This window comes from Buteo buteo, chromosome 21 (genome assembly GCF_964188355.1).
Source record: "Buteo buteo chromosome 21, bButBut1.hap1.1, whole genome shotgun sequence".
NCBI classification, from domain to species: Eukaryota; Metazoa; Chordata; class Aves; order Accipitriformes; family Accipitridae; genus Buteo; species Buteo buteo.
Window position 1 is genome coordinate 20,473,164 of NC_134191.1, and position 27,221 is coordinate 20,500,384.

The 27,221-nt window shown below is 40.0% G+C and overlaps 1 protein-coding gene across 13 annotated transcripts in view; it reads right to left on the reverse strand.

The window, feature by feature from the left end:
* Nucleotides 1-27,221, reverse strand: part of DCAF1 (DDB1 and CUL4 associated factor 1) — a 54,043-nt gene that overhangs the window by 746 nt on the left and 26,076 nt on the right. For 4 of the 13 annotated variants that reach the window (XM_075053106.1, XM_075053108.1, XM_075053107.1 and 1 more), the window contains 10 exons: nucleotides 25,152-26,412; nucleotides 24,040-24,238; nucleotides 23,265-23,347; nucleotides 22,241-22,325; nucleotides 20,568-20,801; nucleotides 19,933-20,026; nucleotides 19,358-19,462; nucleotides 18,434-18,507; nucleotides 17,107-17,211; nucleotides 3,901-4,156 (listed from right to left, as the gene is read on the reverse strand). In XM_075053106.1, the coding sequence (XP_074909207.1) occupies nucleotides 3,901-4,156; nucleotides 17,107-17,211; nucleotides 18,434-18,507; nucleotides 19,358-19,462; nucleotides 19,933-20,026; nucleotides 20,568-20,801; nucleotides 22,241-22,325; nucleotides 23,265-23,347; nucleotides 24,040-24,238; nucleotides 25,152-26,412 (2,496 nt within the window). Of the gene's footprint in view, nucleotides 1-536; nucleotides 593-3,900; nucleotides 4,157-13,064; nucleotides 13,092-13,395; nucleotides 13,539-16,260; nucleotides 16,401-16,430; nucleotides 16,582-17,106; nucleotides 17,212-18,433; nucleotides 18,508-19,357; nucleotides 19,463-19,932; nucleotides 20,027-20,567; nucleotides 20,802-22,240; nucleotides 22,326-23,264; nucleotides 23,348-24,039; nucleotides 24,239-25,151; nucleotides 26,413-27,221 lie in introns of those variants that run through there. The other 9 variants (XR_012653858.1, XR_012653856.1, XR_012653857.1 and 6 more) reach the window with 9 other exon arrangements.

Here is a 27,221-nt window from a genome sequence, read left to right on the forward strand (position 1 = left end):
ATGAGCTGCCTGCACAAGTGCAATAGCTCTTCATGCTGGGGCTGGACAGATCTGGCAGTCGTTCCGCACAGCTGTTATTTGAAAGCAAGCTTGACAGTTCCACCAACCTGATGTGGTGAAATATGGCCTCTGTATAACGTGCATGGGGCTAATTCATTACGCAGTTAGACCCAGACTTTCTCAGTACTAGGTTCTTATTGGCCTGTCACTCCCCTCTGCACAGCACAGGAGGAGACCTCCTGAGTGAGGCGGAAGCAATCCATACATTCACAACTAGAACCTTCCTCTAGCAACCCAAAGGTTTCTCTAATGAATTTAACTACATAGCACGCGTTAAAGGTGACCTGAAAATTGTGCTTTTCCTGGTTTTCTTCATTGTGGTACAGAATGAAGACATGAAAGGATTTGCCAGCAGCAGTCACACGCGCACACACACACACACTTGCTTTTTATCTTAAAACATAAGATCTCTCCACCCTCAGTTGTGCAAGAGGGAAGTGGTAGCAACTCTGGCAGCAAGAGGTCTCCTGCCTTACCTTAGAGGTGACGATGGCTCTTTTTCTTATGTGAATTCATTGGATGCTGCAGTTAACTAGGTGTTAAAAATAGTTAAAAAAAAAAAAAAAAAAAGACACCAAGACTTCCTCTTAGCCATCTCAGTTATACTGGATCTCTAAAATGCCTGTCAAGGTAAGCAAGGCCTTCTGGAAGGTTCACCCCTTCTCAGATGCTTTCCTTAGGAAAAAAAAGAATCACAAGCAAGCAGCAGAGGGCACAAACCCTTTCCCCCAACCCTCCTCCCCAAAGATTAGCCAGCTGCCTTTCCACTGTGTACTGAGCCTAATCTGAAGGGTCATCAGTGCTCCCAGAACAGCTACAGCCATGTAAGGGTAGCTGGAAAACACCAGCCAGTGCTACACTTATGCAGTAAGAGGGAAAGAAGCACAAGCGAGATAACAATCCAGAAACTCTGGAGAAAGAGAGAAGCTGAAAAAGTTGTTGGTTTGTTTTTTTTTTTTTTTGTTTTGTTTGTTTTTTTTTTTTTTAAACACCAGAGGAAAGCTTTGAAAAGGGATCTCCTAACTCTTTATTCTCCAGTTCACCACATTGCCTTCCGATTTTGAGCTCCATGTCTATAAGTAAACCTGACTGCAGTTAACTGCTTGGCAGAAGCTTATAGACCTGCCTGGAAGCTGCCATTTTCAATTACAGAAGAAAGGAGGAAACAAGAGTCAGCCATGCTGCTGGTAAGAATTCCATATATTTCTTCCATCCTATATCACACGTGCATTTCAAAAAGGGCACCCCATTAACCCAGGAACAAGCTCTTGAAAGATCTGCACAATGCATAAACTACTTTGGACAAGACAAACAGATCTACCCTCCTCAAGGTGGTGACAAAGGACGAGGAAGACAAATTTATACTTAAAAGGTTCTCCATGGATTATTCCTGAAAAGGAAATAAAGCCTTCTCTAAAGCACAAGGAACCAAAGCCACTCACTCCCCTGTTTCAACTGGACATGGACCCATTGAAGCGAGTCCAGAGGAGGGCCACAAAGATGATCAGAGGGCTGGAGCACCTCCCCTATGAAGACAGGCTGTGAGAGTTGAGGTTGTTCAGCCTGGAGAAGAGAAGGCTCCAGGGAGACCTTATAGCAGCCTTCCAGTACCTAAAGGAGGCGTATAGGAAAGATGGGGAGGGACTCTTTAGCAGGGAGTGTAGTGATAGGATGAGGGGTAGTGGTTTTAAACTGAAAGAGGGTAGATTTAGATTAGATGTAAACAAAAAGTTCTTCACTATGAGGATGGTGAGGCACTGGAACAGCTTGCCCAGAGAGGCTGTGAATGCCCCATCCCTGGAAGTGTTCAAGGCCAGGTCGGATGGGGCTTTGAACAACCTGGTCTAGTGGAAGGTGTCCCTGCCCACGGCTGAGGGCTGGAACTAGATGATCGTGAAAATCCCTTCCAACCCAAACCATTCTATGATATGACTCTATGAACTGTTCTTTGAATTTTTTTTATTTTTTTTAAGTACACCCACTGTATGTCATGGAGGTTCACCCAAAATACAGCAAGGGTCTGCAGTAGGAAGCACTCTAAATAGACCACCATGCATCAGATCTGTACTTTGCAACAGTGTCAGTGCCTTTACAACTTTTAATTCTGGAATACAACATAAGCAAAGGAGAGGGAAATTTTAATTGCTCTTGCTGGATGAGAAACAAAAGCAAGCCAGATGAAGCTGAAGTCAGAGAAGAAGCCACAGAACCCCACTCATCAAACCCTGTGCAAGGACCATGCATACATCAGCCTGGCAGAGCTGCACTCCCTGCTTTAATTTCCCAAAGATGCTGCTAAGCAACCAAACATCCACAGGATGGGCTGGCTGCAGCTCCACAGCAATACCAGATCAAAGTTCTGATCAAGTGGTTCTATCCATAAATGGTGTACAGATGTGGCCCTTTCACAATACATAGTGCTTTACAGAGCGCACTTTAAATAACTATCAAGTAGCACCTAGCTGTTACAGGAATAGTTATTGAAATGACCTGAACTTCCCCTCCATTCCGCCCCTTGGACAATTCAAGTTATAGCACTCTGGGTGCTCTCTTAATAGCTTCTGGCCCTGCACCCCCTGAGGAAACAGAAGTGGAGTTGTGTCAAGAAGGTCCTGCCAGCTATTGGGACAGGCAGTAGTTACCCACGATCCCAAAACACTGAACTGTGATATGCTATTAATGAATTTGACCTATGTAAATGTCCTATGTGGCCCTACATTTTATACCTATTACCTTCAAGAGAACAGCAGACTGACCCCACAGAGTAACTCTGGCAATCTGATGTGGCCACATGCTTAAAAACAACTGAGCTACATTCTAACAGAGAAGAGGGACATGAATGAGTCTGCCAGCCACATTAGTGCCGAAACACACCTGGCATGCCTAATCCTCCAGCACTGACAGAGAAGATTGATTCCCACCTCAGGTCTCACATTAATCTCCTATCACTGCAGGACTTCAACCACCATACACACTGTAATTACTCATCCTTACCAACATTTTAACTCAAGTTAACTACATTATCACCATTTTACAGCTTGGAAATTAAAAAGAACTAGAGTGACTTGGCCATGCATACTTGAAAATTGTGCTGCAAAAAAGGGAACAAAATCTGGTGTCACAAATCCCAAGCCTGATGCTACCCTACTCACCTTCTCTTTCCTATGAAGCCTTTTTCCAAATTGAATTGCTACATAAAAAGTTCCGACCTTTCTTTCTTAACACACACACACACACACACACTCTCTCTCTCTCTCTCTTTCTCTGTTAACTTTTCAAATCTCTGTATCTGTGGAATGCCAGAAAAAGAGAACAATTTAAATTTTATCCCAAAAGTTATGTTAGCTTCAGAACAGTGTAAAAAAGGAAGTGAAGTCAGAAATGCCATGTTGGTTTTGCACTTTAAGCAATGACAAAAGAGAAAGAATAGCACCAAGGACCAAAAATGCTTCTCTGTCCTTACAGGTACAAATAAGGCAGAGAAGACAGGTGAGGTAACAGTTCAACCAGTGTCCCCCTGAAGGGCAGGACAGGCAAGCAATCAGACAAGGCTTCTTCACATGGAGTTTCTTGGCCTGCCAAGCTCTCTGGGAGCACTTGAAGAAAGGAGATACCTTCCTTTCCAGAACTCACAGTTGTTCTCTCAGATAAGAGCTGTTTTTACCAACAGATTACTTTGAGAGGCCATGGGTGAACAAGCATGATGATTTCTGCTTGTCATATCAGTTAGGGGGGAAGTCAGCTAAGTCATTTCAGGGAAGATTTAGATGTTGCGTATTTGTCCTCTGTTTAATGTCCTGACAAGGTCACCTGTGGTTACCAAGCTGAGCACACACTTACTGTCTCCAAGAATCAGCTCGACTTCCTCATCAGCATCAGAATCTTCATCTTCACCATCATCTCCCTCTTCCAGGAGGTTGGCAAGCTCCTCATCATCGGAGGGGGAAAAGTCATTTTCTCCATCCTCACCAGCATTCTCATTGTTCTCATCCTCCTCCAGCTCAGCCTCCAGCAGCTGGTCTGTATCTAGTTCATCAAGATCATCTGTATCATCATCATCTTCATCATCATCTTCTTCCTCTTGCTCTTCTTCCTCCTATAAAGACAGCAAAAATAGTCCATTGCAGACATTAAAACAAATGTAAAATGGAGTAAGAATAATTGAAGAAAACATACCTATAGTTTTCACTTCTCCCCATAACCAGACATCACACATTATAAACACCTTCCCATCACCCATATAAACACTTTCTCTCTACAACTACAGAACATGACACATGCTAGATCATTTGCAGGCCTGCAAAGTCTTATCTGCAAAATGCTGGTGCAACACAGGTACCATCGGCTCAAGCCCCTCTCCAATACTGGCCATCAACACATGTCACCACAATGCATTCTTGATAAGGACATGCAATAAGACCTGTTAATCCATGGCTTTCTTGCTAGTCTTATACAAACTGCTTTAGTTTCAATTGGACCAAAACCTCTATATTGCATCAAACAGCATGCACATTCAGTCTCTCAGTCATTCCTGATTCAGATGAGATGTAAAATGTAGGAAAAGATACTATTAGCCTAAACCAATTCCTCAATCAGTCAGCTTCAGATGATAGTACTGTTTAAAGCAGCTCAGAAGTCTCATCTTTGGCATTTACCTGTGGATCAAGATCCTTCTCTATCAAACCATAAGAATTTGCATTCAATAAAGCAACTGAATTCCTCATTGTACAGATCAAATCCAGAAGTCTGCGTCTAGCAGATAAAACTGAGTGGGAAAAAGCTGTTACAGTCCTATTGTTCTTCCAGACAAACGAGAGGCCAAAAAGTGCCATCACAAGCCAAGCTCCAGGAATTCTCCAAGACTCAAAGAAAGGGTTCAATATACCTGCACATCTCCTCAGAGTCACACCCTTTTTCCCTGACAGAATGCTCTCATGTGGCAGGAAGGCAGCTCTCAAGCAGTTCAGTCTTAATTGCCCCTTTGTTTTGGGAGGGAACACATTTTGCAAAATTATGAAGCAGTTATTTAACAACCCACTTCAAGGGTTAGTTTGGTCCTCAAGCTTCCCACACTAACACTATGCTGTTTAGACTGCTGCATTTTCAGATCTAAAAGGACAGAGGAAAAAGACCTTACTGTCATGTCCCCAACCTACTTTTTCTTCAGTCAGTGCTATAAAAAAAAATCCACCACACCCACACAAACCCAACATCTGTCCTAGGCAAAAGAAACAAGGAATGCCAAAAAGCCCGGGCAGATTTTATTGTTTCTTCACTTGCGAAAGGCAGCCAAGTCTCCTCTACTGACCAGAAGTGCTGTGTTATTTAAATGGAGATTACAGTATAAAAACATTGGTTTGCTACATAGTTTTCTTTCTGAAAGAGCTCATATTAACTATAAAATCTAAACAACATGTATTAAAGCCTATGCTTATTTTAGGCAATTACAACCTTTACTTTGAGTCAGTGAGTCCTCAAATCAATGGACATTGCTTTTTGAATTGTATACACACTGGGAGAGGAAATATCCTACTTGTAGTTCACAGTTTTACACTGCAGTGCAATATTGAGCATAATTTTCCATAAAATATATTGAATGGAGTATAAAAGCTTTTGCCTTAATAACTTTTACTTTTGTTCTATGCAGTATCTACAGAGAGACCAATGTCTTAAACTTTATTACTCTATTCAGAATTGAAAAACTGATTAAAAACTGAAAAGGCAGGAGAGTTTATTTTCCTTTTTCAGTCTCTAAATAACTCTGAAGCTGGAAAGGAGGAGATCAATTTATTTTAAAAGCTTGGAAAAATTAAGCCAGGTTTTTCAGTGTCTGGAGACAGAGACACAACTGTAGACATTAGGGAAAAAGTGTATTGTCTATGAGATTAATTTAAGAGTCCGTGTAATTGAAACCTAAAGGATTCTGAAATGAGTTAGGTACCCTCCTAGTTTCCACATCTGCGGAATTTCTGAAAGCATTTTTTTCCTACATATCTAGCCCACAATGACATAAAAGACAATGTCTAAACTACTGAATTTGATTATGTTTCACATTTAATGTATTTATTTGAAACTGAAATACCATTTTATCAACATTTTCACTCAAGCTTAAAGCAAGGCATATATAGCAATATCATCCTTCAAATATAAGATGAAGTGAAATACAGTTGTATAAAGCTAAAGATTTCTTCTGGCTGACGAGAATAAGTGTCAAATTACACAGAAAGGGTGTATGTTTAGCTGCAAGATAATTTTGAAGGATTATACCAACCAGTGACGAAAAAATCCTTTGTAAAAATACAAATAGCAACAGAATACTAGAGAACTGAAATCAATGTTTCCACCTTTCCAGTTTAAATTACTTAATCTGAAGTAGGCAATTAAAATCAGGCCACACTTATTTAAAAACCACCTAAGAACAGTAAGATGAGGTCCAAATTATACTTGTCCTTGGTAAACCAGAAAATAGTGTGAAAACCACACTATAAGAAGTCACATGTGCATGTGACAGAGAGAGCAGAACATGCACGCATGTCCTTACCGAGCTGAATGAGTGACACAGAACACAGTTCAAGAAGAGTGATCTTTAAGTAGTGAAAAACCTGTACCTTGCCATGTTTTAAAGAACACAAACAGGATCCTGGAAAATCCGGTGCTTCTGCTAACTAACAGGCAAATTAATTCTGCAATAGCTTCTGAACAATCTCCAAACACAAACCTCTGCAGGCACACTGCAATACTCCAGTCTAGAAACACAAGGCTTGCATATATTTGGTGAGATCTCTTTTAGGAAAGCACACTGAGCTTCTGTACCCAAAACCAATCTGTGGGACATATAGCTGAGAAAGACTCCACCTGGTGTTTCCTCACACCTAACGCCATCACATGTAAGTGATATCCAGTCTGTTAATGGATATCTAGGCTGTATCCTCATCAGATACCACAACTGTCTCACATACGGAATCCATATACAGATAAAAAAATGGCATGCCTTCCCCAGTGACTCATGCAGGCATACTGAGTAAGAGCAGTGAAAAAAATCCTTAAGCAATGTCACAAGGGAAGATGGGCAGAACAATTATTCCAAACCAGATCTGGATTTGTGAAGGAAAAACCTGCAAAAGCAAGCTCCTACCTACTCATTGGTAGTTCCCAAGAGCTTTGGGCAATGACATAGGTGCTGCTAGAAAAAAGAACCAGCATGCACATCTATGCAAAACAAGCATGCACCTGTGCTTATCTTCCTCATTGGAGTTAACTGATCCACAGAACCCATAGCCTAAAACACTCTGTATGACTTAAACAGTATCAGAGAACTGTTTTAGCCATCACTAACTCCTTTAGATGCCTAAAGATATTCTTCTATTTGGGCTGTTCTCTGTAAAAGCTGCTTAGATCAGAACTTGAACTGTTCACGGAGTCCTCGCATTCCTCCTCTCCTTCCTTAGAGCATATTCTCTTCCCTCTCCAACAGAAGCCACTTCACAGCTACCAGTTATCTCTACAGGAGGCACAAGGGTAGTATAGTAGAATCACAAACTGACCATCTCATAACCTTCCCTCTGTAAAACATTTTACCTCACTATCAGCACTCTGACTCACTGCCTGATATTTCTGCGTGCCTGCTCTACAGCCAGGTGCACTATTATTACAATACAGCCAGACCAAACCCCTAGCTTCCAATGTAATTCATGTAAGATTACGAACAATCCCAACCTGAGGCTATGATGGAGGAAAAAAATGGAAAAAAACCCCTAGTTCTCCCTTTTAAATAGAGCAGGCAACACTCAGAGGGACATGATGGAGCCCAGCTTTTGAATTAAGGATGTCACATTGCTACCCATTTTAGTTACACGGTGATTCAGGTATACTGATTGCTTGTAGGTACCTAACCTTAGGATTAACGTAAGGGAGCTTGACCTTGATAGATGCCAAGAATAGAACAGTTTAAAGTAGAGTACCCATTGACACCTAATGAAACTCAATTTTGTAATTATGTATTATATAGATAGGTATTAATTTCATTATCATATATTATATGATAGTGAACACAAATACTAGGAGTTTTCTGTGTTATCTTCACAATACTGTACCAGTATTACTCTTCATCTCCAGCATACACAGATGTCACTACATAACGGCTGCAATGCAGAGGTCATTATAGTATCAACGTACCTGGATGAACAACTCTTTCTGCTCTTCAGAAACACAGCATCGCAATTATAATAAAGGAATTTTAATCTAGGAAACACCCACCCTGTTTCATACACAAAATGGCTTCCTGGCCCCACTTCTCTGCATAAATACTTACGGTGCTGACTCACCCCAGTTAAAGCAAAAAGGCTGCAAAAATAAGGTAATGAATAAAGACAAAGCTGACAATTTAAAGTGAACAAGACAACAAAACAAAACCCCAGTTATAATTATAAGGGGATAGCAAAGAGGGAGGCTGCAGCTTCAGTGTGGAATAGCTATCCACAGATGTAAATAGGATGTCCACACAGGGACAGGCCCCTGTTTAACTTAGAAATTGTTTAACTCAACTAAAGAGTTAATTTGACTCAACTACTAGCCTAGGTTAGGCTGAAAAAGCCCATCCATACAAAGGGATTGTAACAGTTAACTCAAAAAGTCTTAAGAATGTAAGTCAGTAATGTATAGTATCATCAGTTATATGCTTTAGACAAGCATAAAGGATGCAGGAACTATCAGTTCTCCTAGGGTAAGACTGCAAAATGGGACAATTAATTTAAGTGTGCATCTTAGTGAGTGTTGAGAGATTTCTCTAAGTCACCAAAATCCACTAATTCACTTACACAGTAACACATAAATAGCTTCAACACACAGTCTGTGATTCTGGAACTACTTTGAGGATGATTAAGAGAGCAAAAGTGATTCACGTCAGCTTTTTAACATGCCTGCATCCAGGCAGGTTTACAGAAATGTACAAGAAAAGCTGGACGTTAACTTACAGAATCAGAAAAGTTGATTACATAGCAAAGGATTATCTCAAGATCATCTCAAAGCAAATTACTGGTAACTTAACTCTACTACTAGTTTGCAGTCTCACATAAAGATTCAAAAAGCCAAGTAGATTTGGTTCAATTAATTTATCATTTGTAACTACAAATGAAAAACCTAAACATCTCCTAAAGGAATAACATATATAGGGGTGGCAGCACTGTAACAAAAAAATGCTTGACCTAATTCTTCATGTTGCCAGTATTTACAGCTCGTTCAGAGCTTAGTAAATAGCCTTTGCTCTTGTTCAAGCATTATGTATTTTCTTCCATACTGTTCTTTGATGCACATTTGCACGTACTTCATAGCCTTTCATTATCATCATAGACTTTCTTACTGTTCCCCTTTACCCATTCATTTTGCACATAGAAAATTCACATAATTTGTCTTTTTGGGTAGTACAGGTTATTGATACATAACATATTCACCAGTGTTCATCTCTCAGAAAACATTCAAAGACTCAGGAAAACCCCAGACTTTCACTTATTCAAACTCCGATGCAAAATACATGTTAACTAGGCAGAACTTTGATTTTAACATACTTCTGCACTGTATTTTAACATTTAATCAGTGTATGTACAAAGTGCTTTCAGGAAGTATGGCTTATACCACTGCAGATCTGCAGTATATAAAAATATACCAGCTTGCTTTATAAGCACTCTTAAGACTCTTTATTGAGTTTTCTTACATTTCTTGAATCCAAAAATTTTGTGTCACCAGATGAACAGAATTTGAGACTCCTCAACTGCAGATTACATAATCTCTCAAATTTACACTAGGCTGGCTGTTAGCTGCCAAGAGAAGATCCCACAGGTCTTTTTCGATTGTTGGTATTAGGTTTGGAAACCTTAACTCAGTTTTTAAATTTACAGGTGACTGATTTTTTGCTTATTTGACATGGGTTTAGCTGTTACAAAAAGGTTCACCTTTTCATATAACACCTTTTTCACTTTTTCTTCCTCTACTAGGCATTGATTCACAGTCCAAAACAAGTATTTACATCAACAGTTTTCTGCCCAACTTCCTCCGTTACTGCTCTAAGAACTGTTCAGCTGTCATCATCTCACAGCTGCTCCTTCCCCAGCCCCATGCTCACCTCTTATCATCACTTCCAAGTCAATACCTCCCACCTGCAGATGCTTTCCAGCAACAGTCCCTTCCTCTGAAAACACAGTCTCTATTGCACCTCTCAGTTTGAATCATGCTATATGGTACTACTTTAACTATTCTTATTTTCATCTATGAGGCTGCCTTTTCTCTACCTGCAAAACAGTTATCAATCACCAGTGAAACTTTTCCCACTTTTTCAAATTTTTCAGCTCATATTTAATTACTTCTGGCTATTGGTAGCCAAGTCTAATCATCTGCTGGTAAGCATCTGCTTCTATAAACTGTTTATTTTCTCTAGTTTTGGGGGGAGGGTGTTTGGTAAAGAAATTCACAGTTCCCAGAGTCTCATTATTTTGGTCAATTTATTTGCTTTAGCAAGAAACCACCTACTAGTTTACTTCTCCCTCTCTTTCACCCTCTTCCCCCAACTTTCTCCTAGAGAGAAGCAAACTCATTTTTAGTAATCTGGTCTCTTCCAAATTATCAGTATTATCTTAATTATGACCTATTTGCAGCATGGGAATGGGCTTTGCTTTCATAAAAAACCAACATATGATCGTTGTTCAAATACAAGTTCACTGAATAATGTTTCACTCCAGGAGTAAGTCTCTCCTTGTTTCAGTAATTTATCTTTCTCCACAGACAATCCCCTTGTCCTATCTTCTGACAATTGTTCTCTTCCCTTCCAAAGCATCTGTGTAGCGTATTGGTACTTCTGATCCTTTGCTATGCAATTCTCAGGAGTGACAAAGTGACAATGTCTCGTTTTCAGTCACTTAAAGAGTTTCCATCCAAATCCTCCCCCACCCACTTCATAACACTCCCTGAACAACGGGCAGTGGAAAAAGCTTAAATATAGTCAACAGTCCTTCTAGGGGGTCAAGGAATTTTACATCCTAGATTACCTAGTCTCCATCCTTCCCCTCAGCTAGCAAGCCCAAACTCACTTCCTATTATCATACCATTAAATTAATTCTAAGTATTCATCTGCTTCCCATTACAGGGCTGCACCTACTTTTACCTTCTTGGCTACTTCGGTGTTAGAATTTCTACTTCTTTATAGCCATTAATGAGGTCACAGAGCTAAAAATGTAGAAGCCTGGGAATGTGCAGAAGTTACTATATGTAACAAGCAAGGAATCTTACCATAGGCTTCTATGCAGATGTAGGTATGTGCAGATTTAATACAGGAAACAGCACACAGCATACAGTATGTCACAGAGGCAAAACATGGAGTGAAGAAATAAAAAAGCAGTTATTCTCTTAGTCTATGTCAGTAGGTTTAGCTTGTCTAACAATGACTACTTACCTGTGATGAATGAAAAAGCATCCATGACACAGATAAACAAAAAACTTTAAAGTAACAGGGCCTCTGTTGGACTGGCATGTTCAGTTGGGACTCTTTTGACCAACAGTCTGGTTTTGCCTATGAAATGTTTTCATTTTAACATGACTGCATGTACCTGATGATACACAATCTAACTTCACAGTCACTATCGTCTTTGAGGGATGTGCAAGTCACCATTTCACAGTTGATATATTCCTTAATGCTAGGGATAAATGTGTTCTAATTTGACTATTATATTCCCCGTGCTGTAGGGCTCAGAAATAATATAAGGAACCCAGAACCAGGTGCAGTTTCTGAATCTGCTTCTCTTCCTTCCTCTGATTGATCTCACACTCTCACTCACAAAAATAAGCCCATTCCTTTAATTGCATGACAAAACCAACAGTGTGTAAAGGAATTTCAAAATTTGGCAGGTAAATGAACTCTCCCTCTATGGACAAGAATTTGTTCCTTTATTTTCTCAAGCTTCTGACTGACATTTCTCATCACAGCTGAGGCAGCTTTTATTTTCTTGGATCCCAACTACTCTGGGAATTCTAGAAAGATGGGTTAGGTGAGAGGAAGTCAACCTTTGATTTGTGTCACTGAACAGGCAGAATATGCTTTTATGTCTGCTGAAGATGTTTTAATCCATAATACTAAGTCTAGCCTTCTGAAAACTCCAATTACTTTTGCCTTTGCAAGAATTTCCTCTGTTTGCACTGACAGCTAGTGAAACTAGATTCTGAAACAGCAAAATAGGCTGAAACAGTCACAGTTATTTGTTACTATCTAAAAATGTGGTAAGAAGTACAGGTACTGGGAAAACTTTCTTTATTATTTTTTGAAATATCTGTTTTGGAGGATGCCTGTTCAAAAGATGTGCCTGTTATGTAAACAGGTCTTTGATGGAAATCACTCTTTACTTAGCCTCCCCGGCTGCAACTAAGTTCAAAGATTCCTATTAAGGTGTGCAATAAACACATATTATCAGTGGACACTTTTGTCTGAAAATAATTGTTCCCAGCTATTATCCTGTAAACATTTCATCTCCAGCAAGATTTCAAAACAAACCTTATCTTCAAATGTTACAGGAACAGCTCCTGAAAAATTAAGGGTGTCTGATGGCATAAATCATTCTAGGCAGCTTGTAGTGACAAAGCACCACTATGGTCTGGTGGTTCTCAAATACGTGTGCCAGTACGGATTAAGGTTTGTGGGGTTTTTCCCCAGCAAATAAGTAGCCACATGAAAACAAACCTCTACCAAACCAACAGCAATAAAAGTACAGTGGAATTGCTGTTGCAGGCAGATAGGGGGAGAGTCCTAAAATAGAAGTAGACATTGGGATCACAAAGATCACATAGAAAGCTGTGGAAAAACATTCTCCATCTTGGTTAAACCACATGTTAGAATGGTGATTGTCTTTTGAGTCTTTATTGCCTTATCTCCAAAGCTTTCATTTCACATCACCTAGAATTTTCTAAACCAATGCAAGAAGACAAATTACACACCTACCATCACCATTTCGATAGCCCAGAAGCACTGCGGGATAATTAACAGTTCTTCAGTTCTGGCAAAAGAAGTAGAACACACTTTATAGGACAGGGACAGCTAGGTGAAGTAATCTGCTCCTGAAGCTATAAATCTCTCTGAACATGACAATAACTAAGAATACTACTTGAGCCTCATGGATGCAACATCATTCACATGTACCACAGAGAGAAAAATAGGCCTTAAAGAACTAATATGGAAAGAAAAACTAAAATATAGAGGTAAAAATGCACAGACTGAAAATCCTGTAACCCACGCAGAAGATCACATTGTCCAGACTTAAGTTTCACAGTTTTGAGTCTACTCCGTGGTCAGGCAGTTACCTTAGTTTTAGCTTTTCTGATCACTTAGTATTTCTGAAGTCTCCTTTTCTAGTCCGTAGCAACTGCTATATGTCATTTCTAGGTCAGATCAGTACGTTCACTTTCCTTTGCATCATTTCCTCTGAAATTCCCGGTCTGCCTCACTAGAGAAGACAGTAGATTACTGAGTGAAACAGGGGATACTAATCAGCCAAGAAAGGGAAATAAATAAGAACTAAGCAAGCTAACAACCAAAATATGGTCCAGCATCTGTACCAGTAGCTCAGATACCCATCTTATTTTAGCTAAGCCTAACTCTGAAGGAGTGTATCAAAACAGTGGCAAATGAAGGAGGAAGAGGAGGAAGATCTTGCTGCAGGACTGAATAATAGGAAACTGCCTATTTCCCCACAGACTGAACATAGTTTTGCAAACATTTGTGAGTGAGGCTGTCAGTCACTGATGGACCCATTTAGATACTCACCCAACAGTGAAATAATACACAAAACCCTCATGAAAGTTCAAGGCAGAAAGACTAGTATTTTTGGAGTAAAACATCCAACAAAAAAGCTCACAAATGGGCTCTTGCTAAATGTGTTACATTTTCACTTTCCCCTCATTTATCATAGTAAGTACAGACCACAGAGTATCAATATCCATTTAGCATTTGTTCTGTTTAGCAAGGCTTGACAACTCCGGATTACTAGCCGTAACTAGGAAAAGGCAGCTTTCCAGAGATCCCATATGAAAGGCTAGTATAACAGCCAAGGAAGAACCCAGCTACAGTGGTGCTATTCTGAAGTATTACAAACAGAACCATAAATATTTACTGCAGCAGTACCATGCACAAGCCAGCTAAGTCAGCTGATCATTTAATTTGAGGGTAATTTATCTAACAGATCAGTTGATTTTACAAGATTTGGTTTGAGAAAGGGGGAGCAATATATTGTTTTGTTGTTGTTTTGTTTCATCGCTTAAATGAGAGAAGGAATTGAAAGATATCTATAGGCCAAATACCCCTGCTAGGTTCATTTTACAGACTCTCAGTCTTTTGCTTTTCAAAAATCTGTCACAGAGCTATCAGTTGACACTTGTCAAAACTGACATCATGAGGCATCAAAATTTAAAGTAAAAAATGTCAGGCAGATGTTTTTCTCCACAGTTCTTAACTTGTCTCAAGCACAATTTTTAAAGCAATTTTATTCTGCATCACATGACTTCAAAGCAAGGCTTGCCCATCAAACGTGCTTGTATTTGAGTACTCATTAGTTCCTGTACAGGCAAAAAAACCTGTACTTGTGGACCCACATAGATCATATACAAAAATATGTGTATGTATAAAGTCAAGGTGTGAAGATACAGGGACCAGATTATAAAAATCTTGACCAAAGAGATATCAGATTAATATTGATTCACATGGATTTCCCCCCAAACCACTTTCATAAAAAAGATCAGAAAGCATCTTCTTTTAGCCAGAAGGTGGTTTAGAATACCTGTGAGAAATCCCAACAAGTTTGAAAGTTTATTTCCAATTTTTCAAAGCCTAAATCACAGAAGCTAACTAGGCAAGTAGTAAACACCTAGATATGTGTGAACATATGTATACACAGAAAACTCCTGTTCATCAGGAAACAAATTACTCTTATTGGCTTTAACGTACAAGTGTGATAGAGGGATTCTGCCTTTATTCTGGAAAACTGCTACTCATTCTAGCTCAGTCCTAGCTGGATGTCTCTATGGAGAGAAAAGCTGTATTTTGTAAGCCTAAGACTAGAACAAACCTGGAGGACCAGCAATGAACAGCTACAGGACAGAGAACAAGGGGTTTAGTTTATGTTTTGCTAAATATATACAGATTTAATTGAATTTGGGTTCATAAGTGCTGTTTATATTAAAATCGAATCTCTCTTACTAAAGAAACTTGACTGTAACCATCCCTAGAAATCACTGTCTAGGAAACATCTATACACCCCAGAAATGAAGACGATAAAAAGCAGCAATTATGCAATATCAACTAGTCACTCTTAGCTTGCAAATCGATTCCAGAGCAGCTTTGTTTGAATACTCCATAAACTTTACAGAAAAGCTTTTAGCATACTTAAATTCTGCCTGGGGCCACCTCCATTTGTAAGACAGGAAGCATCCCCAGTCACATTTGATGGATGAGAGATACCTTATCTCTGCTTGGTACCTAGTGTTACAGTCTGGAATCAACAGCATTCAGACTGCGTCCCCTTATACAAATACACATCTCCACTTAAGTCAACACTTACCAGCGATATCGCAAAACAGTGTCTTGATAGCTGCTAGTTAATCATTGTACAATGCAAAAATCAGTTTCTGCTACAAGCTATTTTTTGAGATTTTATAAAGAAAATGTGAATAAGCTTACTGAATGTGAACAAAAACAGTGGAGCAGAAACAAAAATAGAAACTATTGCCCCCGAGGCAAGCACTGGATGGCTAGAAAGTAGAAACACTTTGGAAGGAACACTAATTTCCCCCTGCTTTACTGCTTCCCAAGGAATTCTACTCTTCACCCATCCTAAAAGTTCCTAAACCAAATCCATCCAATCTAGGGATAGAAACAGTGACCAATGATTTCATAAGAATGCCAAGACTTCAACTGCAGCCTTGTAGCACATTTAAAGGACAGGGCAGCAAACTATGCGCACAAAACAGAACTACTGCTTTATCTTCAGAATTACAATGAAATTGTAATAACAACTAACTGAAAAGAAAATTACACTTTCCTGGGATCTGCTATCCAGTCTTCTGAACTAGAAAGTAAAAGTTTTAACCTAGCAACAGGAATATTCAGAGACAGAAAGGGTATGAGAAACCCAGCTTTCCACACAGTCTGGAAAAATCCCACCAAAATATTACCTTCTGGCATTCTTTGGAAAAAGGTGAAGTCAGCTTTTCTCACAGGAGATACAAATATATGATTTACTAGAATGCAGACACCAAAGAGCAGAGAATAATGCATTTAAAATCTTTAGGGAATTGAAGCATAAGGTCTTTGCCTGTTAAAAAAAAAAAAACAAAAAAAACCCCGACACCCAAAAAGCTACAAATTTGTCTTTAATTCTCATTGTGCTGTAGTAAGTATTCTGTGCTACTGTGTATTCTACCAACTGCACCCTGAAGAGCACTTACTGCAGTTCTTAGCTCTTTTGTCACGTTGCCAGAGATCAAATGGCTGATCTGAGAAGGAAAACCAACACATCTCAATGCAAACCTGCAGCTTTCTTTAAAATTCTTAAAACATTTTGCTGTGTAGAAATTCTGTGCAGTTTCACTGCATTAGTCACAAGTTGTGTCTCATTCAGAAACTGGTGACAAGTTATGCCCAAATATGAGACTTGGAATTGAAAAAAGGAAAGCCTCCAACACTACTGTCTCTACTGGGTGTCAAAATATTAACAAAAAACAACAACAAAAAAGAGACAGAACAAACAGCAAAGTTTCTGATCAAGATTGAAACACTTAAGGAAATTAATAAACTATAAAACTGTAAATTGTCATGTTGGTTTACAGTGCACAAAGTTAATGTTCACACAGGTTGTGCATAGATAGTCTTAGTTTACAGTGACAGTGATCTACTTCACATTAGGTGACCCCAAATGAGGCATCTGTACTTTATGGGTAATAAATGAACACCTGTGGTCTCTCACATGTAGATGGCTAACAGCTAGTCTTGAACAACCAGGTTAATGCTATACTTCTCACCTGATCTTCTTCTTCATCCTCTTCATCTTCTGCTAAACGCTGCCTGCCCACTTCATACAGTCTGCAAACTGTATCCATGTTCATGGCATCCATGCTCCCTTGATTCTGAAGAGGAGATGCCCACACAGCAGTTAGCCTCAGGAATTCAGCTCAGCATTCACATTCAGTGTTATATCTGATCTCAACCACAGAAACATTACCAAAATCCTTCCCTCCCATTTACTAGCAGCAATACAATTAGCACTAAAACCAAGTCTTTTTGGTTTCAAAGACCAGCCCAGGAGTGACGCTGACATCTACTTACTACTTCTGTCATCCACAAGCTCACTCTTACTAGTAGACTTAACAAAACCTTTACTGAATATCCTTAACATGTTTTGGGTTAGTTCTCACCTAACTGCACACCACTTCTTTTTAAATTTGCCTCCCTATCACATCGTTGAACCATATGCCTTGAGAGAATGCTAAAAGCTGTCATATAGCAAGAGTTCCAGAAGACAGCAATCTGACACCCCAGCAACCACTGCTGCCACATGCCCTGAAGTAACATTTCCAATGACTCCTATAAAAGAAAATTTTCTTATCTTGGCCTCACAACCTTAACAACTCCAACTTCAGTAGTTAAACATGAAGCTTGCCCTACTACAAATTCTTGACTCTCTTTGTTTGGTCTGTAAGGATCAGTGGTTCACAGAGTATTAAGTCGACAGGATTTTGTATTAATCAATACACTTACATAGTCAGGTTCAAGAAACTGGGTACTGACAACATATTATTGGGCAAAGAACTGGACCCATTAGTTTAATTTTACTTCCCCCCTAACAAACCAGAAGTTTCGCTCAGTAATTTTTGCTTCAAATCCTTAGCTTCTGGGATTTTGCTAGGAAGACAAGCGAAAAACGAACAATTAAGAGTGATTCACAGAAAAGCTCCATGGGAAGCCCAGGGAAGATTGCATTTCCCAGTTATTCAATACAGTGCAAATTTTAATAGGAAATTATTGCTATAAATTGGAAAAACCCGTGTTTCTCTCTATGCTTATGAGAAGGAAAACCTCTGCACGTTTTAAAGTGGGAAGTGTTTGAAGGAGAGAGGCAAATGTGTTTGGAAGTTTAAGGAATCAGAGACAGAAAAACAAGACTGCTGTGGGTGGACAACAAAAAACTAACAGCATCTTTCCCATTATCAAAACACCACTGCTGCTTAGGACATGAATTTAACAGTAGGAACTCCAGAATCATCACCTCTGAAGGTTTCAAAAAGAAACAAAAAGCATTGCACTCAAACCACAGCTACAGAGACCAGAGTTTATTCTTAGCTCCGTTACCTCAATGACAGCCAGATAGCAGTCCTTGCTGTCTGTGCACAAGTCAAAGATATTCCGCTTTACATCTATGGTAGCTGGAAAACATCACAAAACAAACACAGTGGTTAACTGCATGTTACTTAATGCTCGCTGAAAGAAAAGATCTAACAATATATGTCTAAAAGCAGATAAGAAAATGTTGGGACAAGAAACAACATCTGAAACAAAAGTGAAATGAACATTTGTAACTAATTCAACCCGTAATAAAGACTAGAAATGTTGGTGACTATCATAAAAAAAAGCCAGGTAAGTTCTTAACCTGCTCTGCACAGTGCCTCCTCCCTTGAGAATACATTTATCAATCAGCTTCTCTAAGCACAGTAAACAACAGATAATCTTTCAGGACAGGTGGCAACCAAGGGATTGAGTTGTGAGCCATGTCTCCTTTCAACAGCAAAAGCCACATTTGTTTATGTGCATAGCGGCAATCAGCTCAGCTCCAGAAGCTTTGCAAGCTGGAGGCCAAACTGACAGCATTTTGAACTACCAGCAAGGGGAAATGCTGTTGGGAGAAGGAAAACAAAATTAAAATGGAAAAGAAAAAAAAAAAAAAAAAAAGAAAAAGGCCTTCCCGAAATGAGACCAATGACATCTTGGCCAAATGACCTACTATCTCAGATTATGCCCTACTTGGAAAGAGGAAAGGAAAATAAAGCCAGAACTGCTGAACAGTAGCAGGTAAGGCAATCACACACTGAACAGGATATGATACTTGAACCTATTTCAGTGTTAAACCCAACTCTCGTGCTTCAATCAGAACAGGTTGTAGCAGAATTTGTTTTGTCACACATGCAAAGGAGAGGAGGGAGTGAATGTTACTAAGCATAACTTTCAATAAACCTTCAAACCTCCACACCAAGCTATTTGCTCCTTTTCTACTCTTACCTATAGGTTTATAATCAGTTGCATTAAATGTCCTGAAAGAAGAGCCAAAAGGACTTCTCATTCTCTCCTCCAGAAGGTCATCTTCATCATCTGCCTGCAACATAGCTGATACAAGGAAAGATTATTCCACAAATCCACCTTCCATTCGGCACTATCATTGATCAACTCAAGATCAAATCAGACTCTGATGTGAATTTTCTTTTTATTTAATAGCTTGGCAAGACCCATTTAATATCTACTCTTCCAGAGCTGCCTTTATTAATACTGCAGATCATTGAAACTTAATACAGAGGACAAAATTATTTTCTCCAGCATCGTCAGATCTGCCATTATATACATTTTCTTTTTCAATAGGTTGATTTTTAATCTCACAGATGAGTTGGGATATTGCTGATAACCATCTTTGTCAGCAATACACGTAGCATAAACATCCTGAAAAAATTCCAGTTCACACATGCCAGTAAGGCCTGGAGTTAAGACAGGCTGTCTGAAGCTTCCAATTTCACTGAACAAGCATCTACTTATCTCAAACCAGAGGTGACCAAGGGGAGTAATACAAGACTGAGAAGTCCTACCTCCATACATAACTGTGCCAGTATAGTTGAAGACCACACGACACTGATCCAGTGCAGGTACTGTGTGTAATAAATGGAAAGTTCGGAGGTCCCACTGAAAAAATACGGGCTAAGGAGCAACAAACAATTGAAAGTTTCTATTTCCTCTTCAACACAGTGGCACACAACTGATTAATTGCACTCAAGAAACTTAATTGCCACCCTCTTGTAAATATGACAGAACTAGAGTCAGATTCTAGCACCACAATCCCTTCCACGTGTTCAAAATGAAAAAGCACTTACTCAAACTGTCATTCCCAGTCATGAGAGGTTACTGCAGTGGCTTCAAAGTTGATCTTGGTAAGGGATGGGAAGAGAGCAGATGTACCACAGAGTATGTTAGAAAAGAAAATCTCTCTTGCTCTCTCTCTGTGTTAAGTATTTCCTCTAGGCCATATCAGAGGCAGAATCTAGATTTAAATTAGCTAGCTGTCTGATGGTCCCTACTTACTTGCTTCACAGATGAAAACTGTTTTTACCATACATAACCTGTAACACAGCAGACCATTAATACAACTTCTGCAAACAGCTACATGTTTATCAATACAAATTCTTTAGGTCCCAGCACATCAGTCACCACAGTGGCCAAAGGATACAATTTCTGTGTTGACTATGACCTCTAGCCCATTGGGATGGAAAACACCACTGATGGTCATGTTGAATTTGTCAAACTTGTGGATGGCTTGTGCCGATCTGACATCCCAGAGGACACCATCATTTAGGACAAGGTCATCAGTGGGGTTAAAGGTGGCACAGTTCTTCTTGTAGTTGTTGGCAAGATCTGGGTTAAACAGAGTCAATAGCTTGTTGCCAGTCTGAATATCATAGATCTTTTAGATTAAAAAGAAAAAGAAAGATTAGTCACAATTTGTAATATACCTGTGCCTAAGATCACCCCATGTTCCCCCTTCTAGATTGTTTCCAGAATCACCCCATTTCCCATTTTGCTTTTCCATTTCAAGTGAGAGCACTCCAAAAATAACCCTTCCTACCAGTCCTTCAATAGTTTTTCACAGCTGGAACCAAGTCTCACAACACGTTTTGGCCAGTACTTAAGCTTACTGCAGGTTCACCGATATATTTCAATACAATCGGGATTAGTTCCAAAGAAACTAACCCCATTATGAAAAGTGGGCTGTGAAGCTGCAGTCACAAGGTACCACTTAGCCAGACACTGTTTCAGAAATGGAACTGCTTTCAGAGCAGATGGTATTTACAAACATAAAAACTCCAAAGCACACAGTGAGGGGAAAAAAAGCCAGAAACTATAGAAAAACGAGTTAAAACTCTTGACATTTAAAACAGAAAGGCAACTTTCTGAGCTTTGCCCCAACAAACTGTTGGAAGATAAAAAGATAAAAAGGCTTTAACTAGTATGAAGGGTTTATGACTGTCTTCTCAGATAAATTTGACCTGTAACATCCCTCAGAGCCTAGCTCTTATTCAAACTTACAGAGAAGAAAAAATTCTCTAGAATGCGAAAACAAATCTGTTTACCAGATAAACACAATACACAAATTGATCTGGCTTCCAGATAAATCCAAGTTAAAAACTGGGCAGGAATGGATAGTTTCCTTAAACAAATCAGAGCAATAAGTAAAAACATAAATAATTTGAATAACTTGTGTTTCATTTTTTTATGCAAATACTCTTTCAAAAGAGACAGTGCCTCTAATGAATGCAAATTAGCACTGAGAAGAAGCAGAAGCAGTCTGAAGCCTGCATCTGTCAAATTTGCAGGTATTCATACAAAACACTACAACAGCGTTCTCTGAAAATATATTGGTGAAATTAAATTACCCAAAAGCAAGCTGCAAATCTGGGGGAGCAAAAGGAGGACACTTTTCATAGGCCATTTCCCACAGCTGTTGACAGAGCTACTGTTTACAGTAGAACTTTTATTATTATTATTATTACTACTACTACTGAAAAATAAGGCAAAGGAGGCAACTGGGGGGGGGGGGGGGGGGGGGAAGGCCCGCACAATCTTTCTCAAATGAGCAAAACAAAGCAGATTCTACAATCTCCCAGAATACTAACCACAGAGGCAACACACATTGCACACTGCTTGTGCTACAGTTGGTTTGGAATGGTCAAGTTTATATCCTTAGACACTGGGAGAATTTATCTGACACTTTCAAAGTTCTCTAAAGCCTCTTAGCTCATCAGTTACACAGAGCATCGTAGCACCCAGATCTGTTAATAGATGTCCTGTGAAGAACTGTATTCTTGTCACAGCTTCACAACCATGACCTTTACTAGTACTTACATGGGCAATGTCTCCTTTTGTGCCAATGACCCTATCCTGAGAGTGCTTGCTGAACTCCACATAGTGGTCATCAGGGAAGGAATGCCTGTAGATAGAGTCAGTAAAGAAGTCACGGAACTGCAGATTCAAACTGCCTGTGTGAATCAAAGACTATCCCAACACCTCCAGCAGAGGTTTGAACAACACAGAAAACTAAAAATGTAGAAAAGACTTTCCTTCACCACTGACCATGGCACTACAATGCTAAAATGCTCCACTGACATTTGCAGAAAAATATCTATTACAGACACAGCCTTTACAGCAGACCAGTGAGGAAAACCACAAGCAGCAAATTCACAGACTTGTCATAAACAGGGTCTGCCATAAAGATAACACTATTTAGAGGAGTGAGCAATGAATGGCATCATGAACATTCAAATACACATGCAGGCCTGAGGTATGTTGAACTTTTTATCTGAAGAATGCCCTCTAGCTGACCTAAAACAGGTCACACCAAAACTGTTGCTTACAAGTAAGGCAGACAACAGTCGAACCTTTTAAAAATGAAGAGCCTTCCACCCATTTTTTTATGGGAAGGAACAATCGTAAATACTGAAATCAATTTTAAATAGCTTTATCCAGGTCTGAAATAGCTTGTATCAAAGTCTAAAAATTTCACCATGCAAATCACTGTGCTAGTAAAATTCCACAACTGGCTACAGAAAGATTGTCAAGATAATTTACAAACATGAGAATACAAAACCAAACATATTTCTTTGCCTTCAGGGACAACAGTGATTTTACTGATCTGTCTTGCATTAAATAGGACTTTAGGTAGTTAGAATTTGGCAAAGCTGTCTGTACCCAATAAAATAGGGAAGATAATAAACATAAGAAAAGGCAGCACATTTTATTTTCTCACAAGAGACATTGTGAGAGCTGTGATATACTGTTCTTTCATAGAGTCTGTTCTTAGGGTTTCTGCCTATATTGAATGGTTCTTCTAACTGGAACATACCCCACAGCTGGATCAGAGTATACCTACTTCATATCAAAGACAGACTTCATTCCCCACAATGCAGACAGAGGTTGGCTCCACGTAGCAGATGTCAGCAATAAAGATCCATCCTGTATTTCCAGATGGGAGTGGAGGGGGACAAAGTGAAAAGAATACCAGGGAAAACAGAGGTTATCATTTTACCTGTACACTTTAAGTTACACTTACAAGATGAATTTAGGAACTATAGCAGATTTTGTGCTTACTAAACTGTGGGGATAAAGTCTAGGTATGTAATACTATGCATAATATAAAGAGCCCTTGGCAGACAAAGAAAAACGTTACAGATAACAATGGGAACGATCTATGATGTTACCAGCAGATAAAATCAGGATAATCCATGCCTGAATTTTGATGCCCTGTGAGTGAAGTTCATTCTACTTATAAATCAGCTACCTTTTATTTTTTCCTAGAATCATCCCCCAAAAGATTTTTCTCCAACAAAGGGAGGTTATATAAACTCTGATAACTTATCTCACATTTATCTTAAATACATACTCAGTTTAAGCATTTTTCCACTTCCAGACATATATATTCATTACTTATGAAGGCGCACAGCCACTGTGCATCTTCTCTATTATCTTGGGAAGAAAAAAGTAATTGTAGACCTCACAGAGAGGGAGTATGTAACTATTACAAGTACTTTAATTTCCAGCCCAGCCAGTAGGTCATTTTAGATCTACATATCTAGGCTGGCCCAGAACATACCAGGGCTTAGGCTGTGAGAACTTCTAAAACTCGGAACAGGTCTTTGATTACTTACCCTAGATGGCTCAAGGTGCGTGATGGCAGAGTTATGGCAGTTGTAACTGGCCTCCTCCTGTCCACTGAATACGTTATAGAGTTTCAACTGCCCCGTGCAAGTACCCAGCATTAAGAATCGTTCTCTTGCAGAAAACGCACAACAGGTAAAGCCACTCTCATCCTCATTTGCTTCCCTGAACACAGAAATTGGACGGAACCTACAGAAGGTAGAAATACAAGCGTCACCCGAAAGAGAAAAGAAAAGCAAAACTGAAATGCTGTGTGATGATACTAAATCCAGCCCTTAAAAATCATGTAGGTACTAAATGTCAATTTAAGACTAGTGCTCAAGTGAGTATGTTACAACAATATTTGCAATGTTTGGGGGTTTGTTTTGCACTATTAAGTTCTTCTGTTAAAGCACATCATTAAGTAGAAGTACTTGGAGTCTGTCTTCTAAGTTGGATTGATGGAAAACCTGTAATGCCATCACCTGGATAAGTACAGACAGCTAGCAAAAAATTTTCTAACAGTTCTGAAACACTCAACACAAGAAGGCATGGCACATCAGCCAAATAACCTCCTGTCATCATAATTTCCCAAGGTGATACTGGTTTCACTGTGAAGATGCTTTCATCTATGTGTCATCTTTATTTTTATAACCTTACATCACCTTCCAATTTAACCTCAGCAAAGAATGGCCACATAAAAAGGCTAGCAACTTGCGGTGCTGCGGATTCAGCTGCAAGAGCAGAATATGGATTCTGCTGTCCTGCGTTTGTCAGCCAACCATCCTCGAGGCTATGCTACACTCTCATGTAAAACTAGTGTTACATACTTACCTTCCAAAGGAGAACAAAGTGCTATGAGCTTCATTAGTCAATGCTGCTAATGAATTAACACGATACTGAAAATAAAGTGTGCTTTATGTACAAAGGGTCGGTACTAAGGACAAGAGAAACAGAACAACTTCTAAAAACGCTTTTCAAGGTTCTCCCACTTGTTATTGTTGAATTAAAACACTTTTCTCTCCAGGGATACTCCACTGCGGGACTGCACAGCCTGAATCCAGGTAAGGCTTTTTGGCACAGTACATCCTGAGAGGGATCAAGAAACATTTTTCTTCCTTACCTGCTAAATATAAGGTGTCTATCAAAGCAGCCACCATCCACCCCTCCGTACTTCGGAAAGGCTGCCCTGCGGGTCAGCCGTGAGGTAAAGTTAGTTGGCGCTTGGCGCCTCTGTTTTGGCTCAGGACACTGGTGGGGAGTAAAGAGAGAGAAAGGGGGACAGGTGGCAACAGGGTTCTTGCAGCGGGCATGCTGCTCCCTAAGGTACTCTGTGATTATACTGTCCAGCGTGGGTGGGGAAGGAAGGTGTCTGTCCAGCTGCTTTTTGATAGCTGGGCTCTGGCTGTAGGCGCCATGGTCCGATTTTTGTCGCAACACTCTGATTTTTCTGCCATTGCAGGGAGATGGCCTCTCCCTGACAAAGCTAATCCTGCCAATCAGAGGAGAGTTGCTGGCATAAGAAGGGCCTGGAAGGGCAAGTGGACCTTGGGATGCAGATGGCCTTGCCTGAGCATGGACAGAGGCGGCAGTGGAACCTACAGAAGCGTGGCTACTCAAACGGGCTGAGATGCCGTTAGCTATGCGAGGAGTGCGAGGCAGGGTCACAGGAGAGGCAGCAGCCGCAACAGGGGTGAAGGCAGATGAATGAGATGCTGCAGTCATGGGTAGGTCAGCCTCTTTAGTGAGGACAGATGCAGTTTCTCCTAGGCCCTTAGAGATGAGATGGTTCCGAATCAGGAGCAGCAGCTCCTTCTCAGGAAACGTGATCCTTGATTGGGCCACCACATCAGCTTTTTGCAACCGAGCCAGAGAGACGTCTGTGCCAATCAGCAATGGCTTCCCCGAGACACGCTCTATCAGCTCAGCAGCATATTTGCAGAACTTCACATGCTCGCTGCGCTTGTCCTGAAGCACTGGTTCTTTCATCAGCTGCTGAATTTGACAGCTGCTGAAGAGGGGAAGCTTGCTGATAATCTGCCGGACAGTACTGCTCCGTGAGAGCCCCACCAAGGCTTTGCAGGCTAATGCTCGGATCTGATCTGCGTCTGTGATTGGCATCTTTATAGAGAGCAATGACAGCAGCACTTTGATGCCATTGTTGGACTGTACCACATTCCACATCTTAGCTAACGTGTGCTCACTGCTCTTGGGGGCCTGAGGAAGCTTTCGCCGAGGAGTTCCAGAGATGAATTTGCCAATACTGGAGATCCGATTATCTGGGCCACATACACAATTGATGATGATCTGAAGGGCTGATTTCTGAATCTCAGCATCATGGATGAAAAATTCACCCTCAGCAACTCCAAGGATGATACTAATACCTAGTGAGGGAAAGAAATAGTTTCTTCAGTACTCTAAAATGTATCTTGCACAGTTCGTCAGACAAGTAAGGGAGTCTTCAACAAATGAGAGGGAAATAGGTAATTCTCCTCATTCTGGGAACTTCTGAAGTTCTGCTAACTAGTGTAAGACGTATTCTTCTACCTCCCTGGCAAAATGATGCTCCTCCACTTCATCATCAGTAAGTAGGGAGTCAAACTATCTTTCTGAGAAGGTAATCAGGCATGGCCCAGGAATGCAAAATCTGAGATATCTGGCACAGAGAAAGATGCACAGGCATGCCTCTGATTCTTACTACAGAAAGCAACTCTCCTGTATAAATACTAACAAAGTGAAAATGCAGAGGAAGTAAGGGGACCATGTTATGAAGGGGAAAAAGCAAAATCATATCACAGCTTCCAGAAGGAGTTAGGCAAAAATGAAACTTTGGGTTTGGTTCCCCCCCTACCCTAGACAGAGGACCTGTTTCATGTCTACTTCAGAAGATCAAAACCCACATTCAAGAAAGAATTGGTGTTTTGTCTAGAGAAAGGTTTTGTGCAAAATAAATTGTCTTTTGTCTATATCTAGTACTCTGCCCACCTTTTATTTTTCTTTTCTTAAAAAAAGTCAGGTCCCAGTTAATGCATAAGCCTTAGATCTGATCCAGGCACATCTCGCTCATTTGCATACTAAATCTGCAGGTAGCCAGTTAAAGCATAACTCAAACACCAATAATTGTTCCTCTCCCCTATTCTCAAATGCCATATCCCCAGGAGACCTAAATGTCTGGTAAAGTGAGGGAACCTAA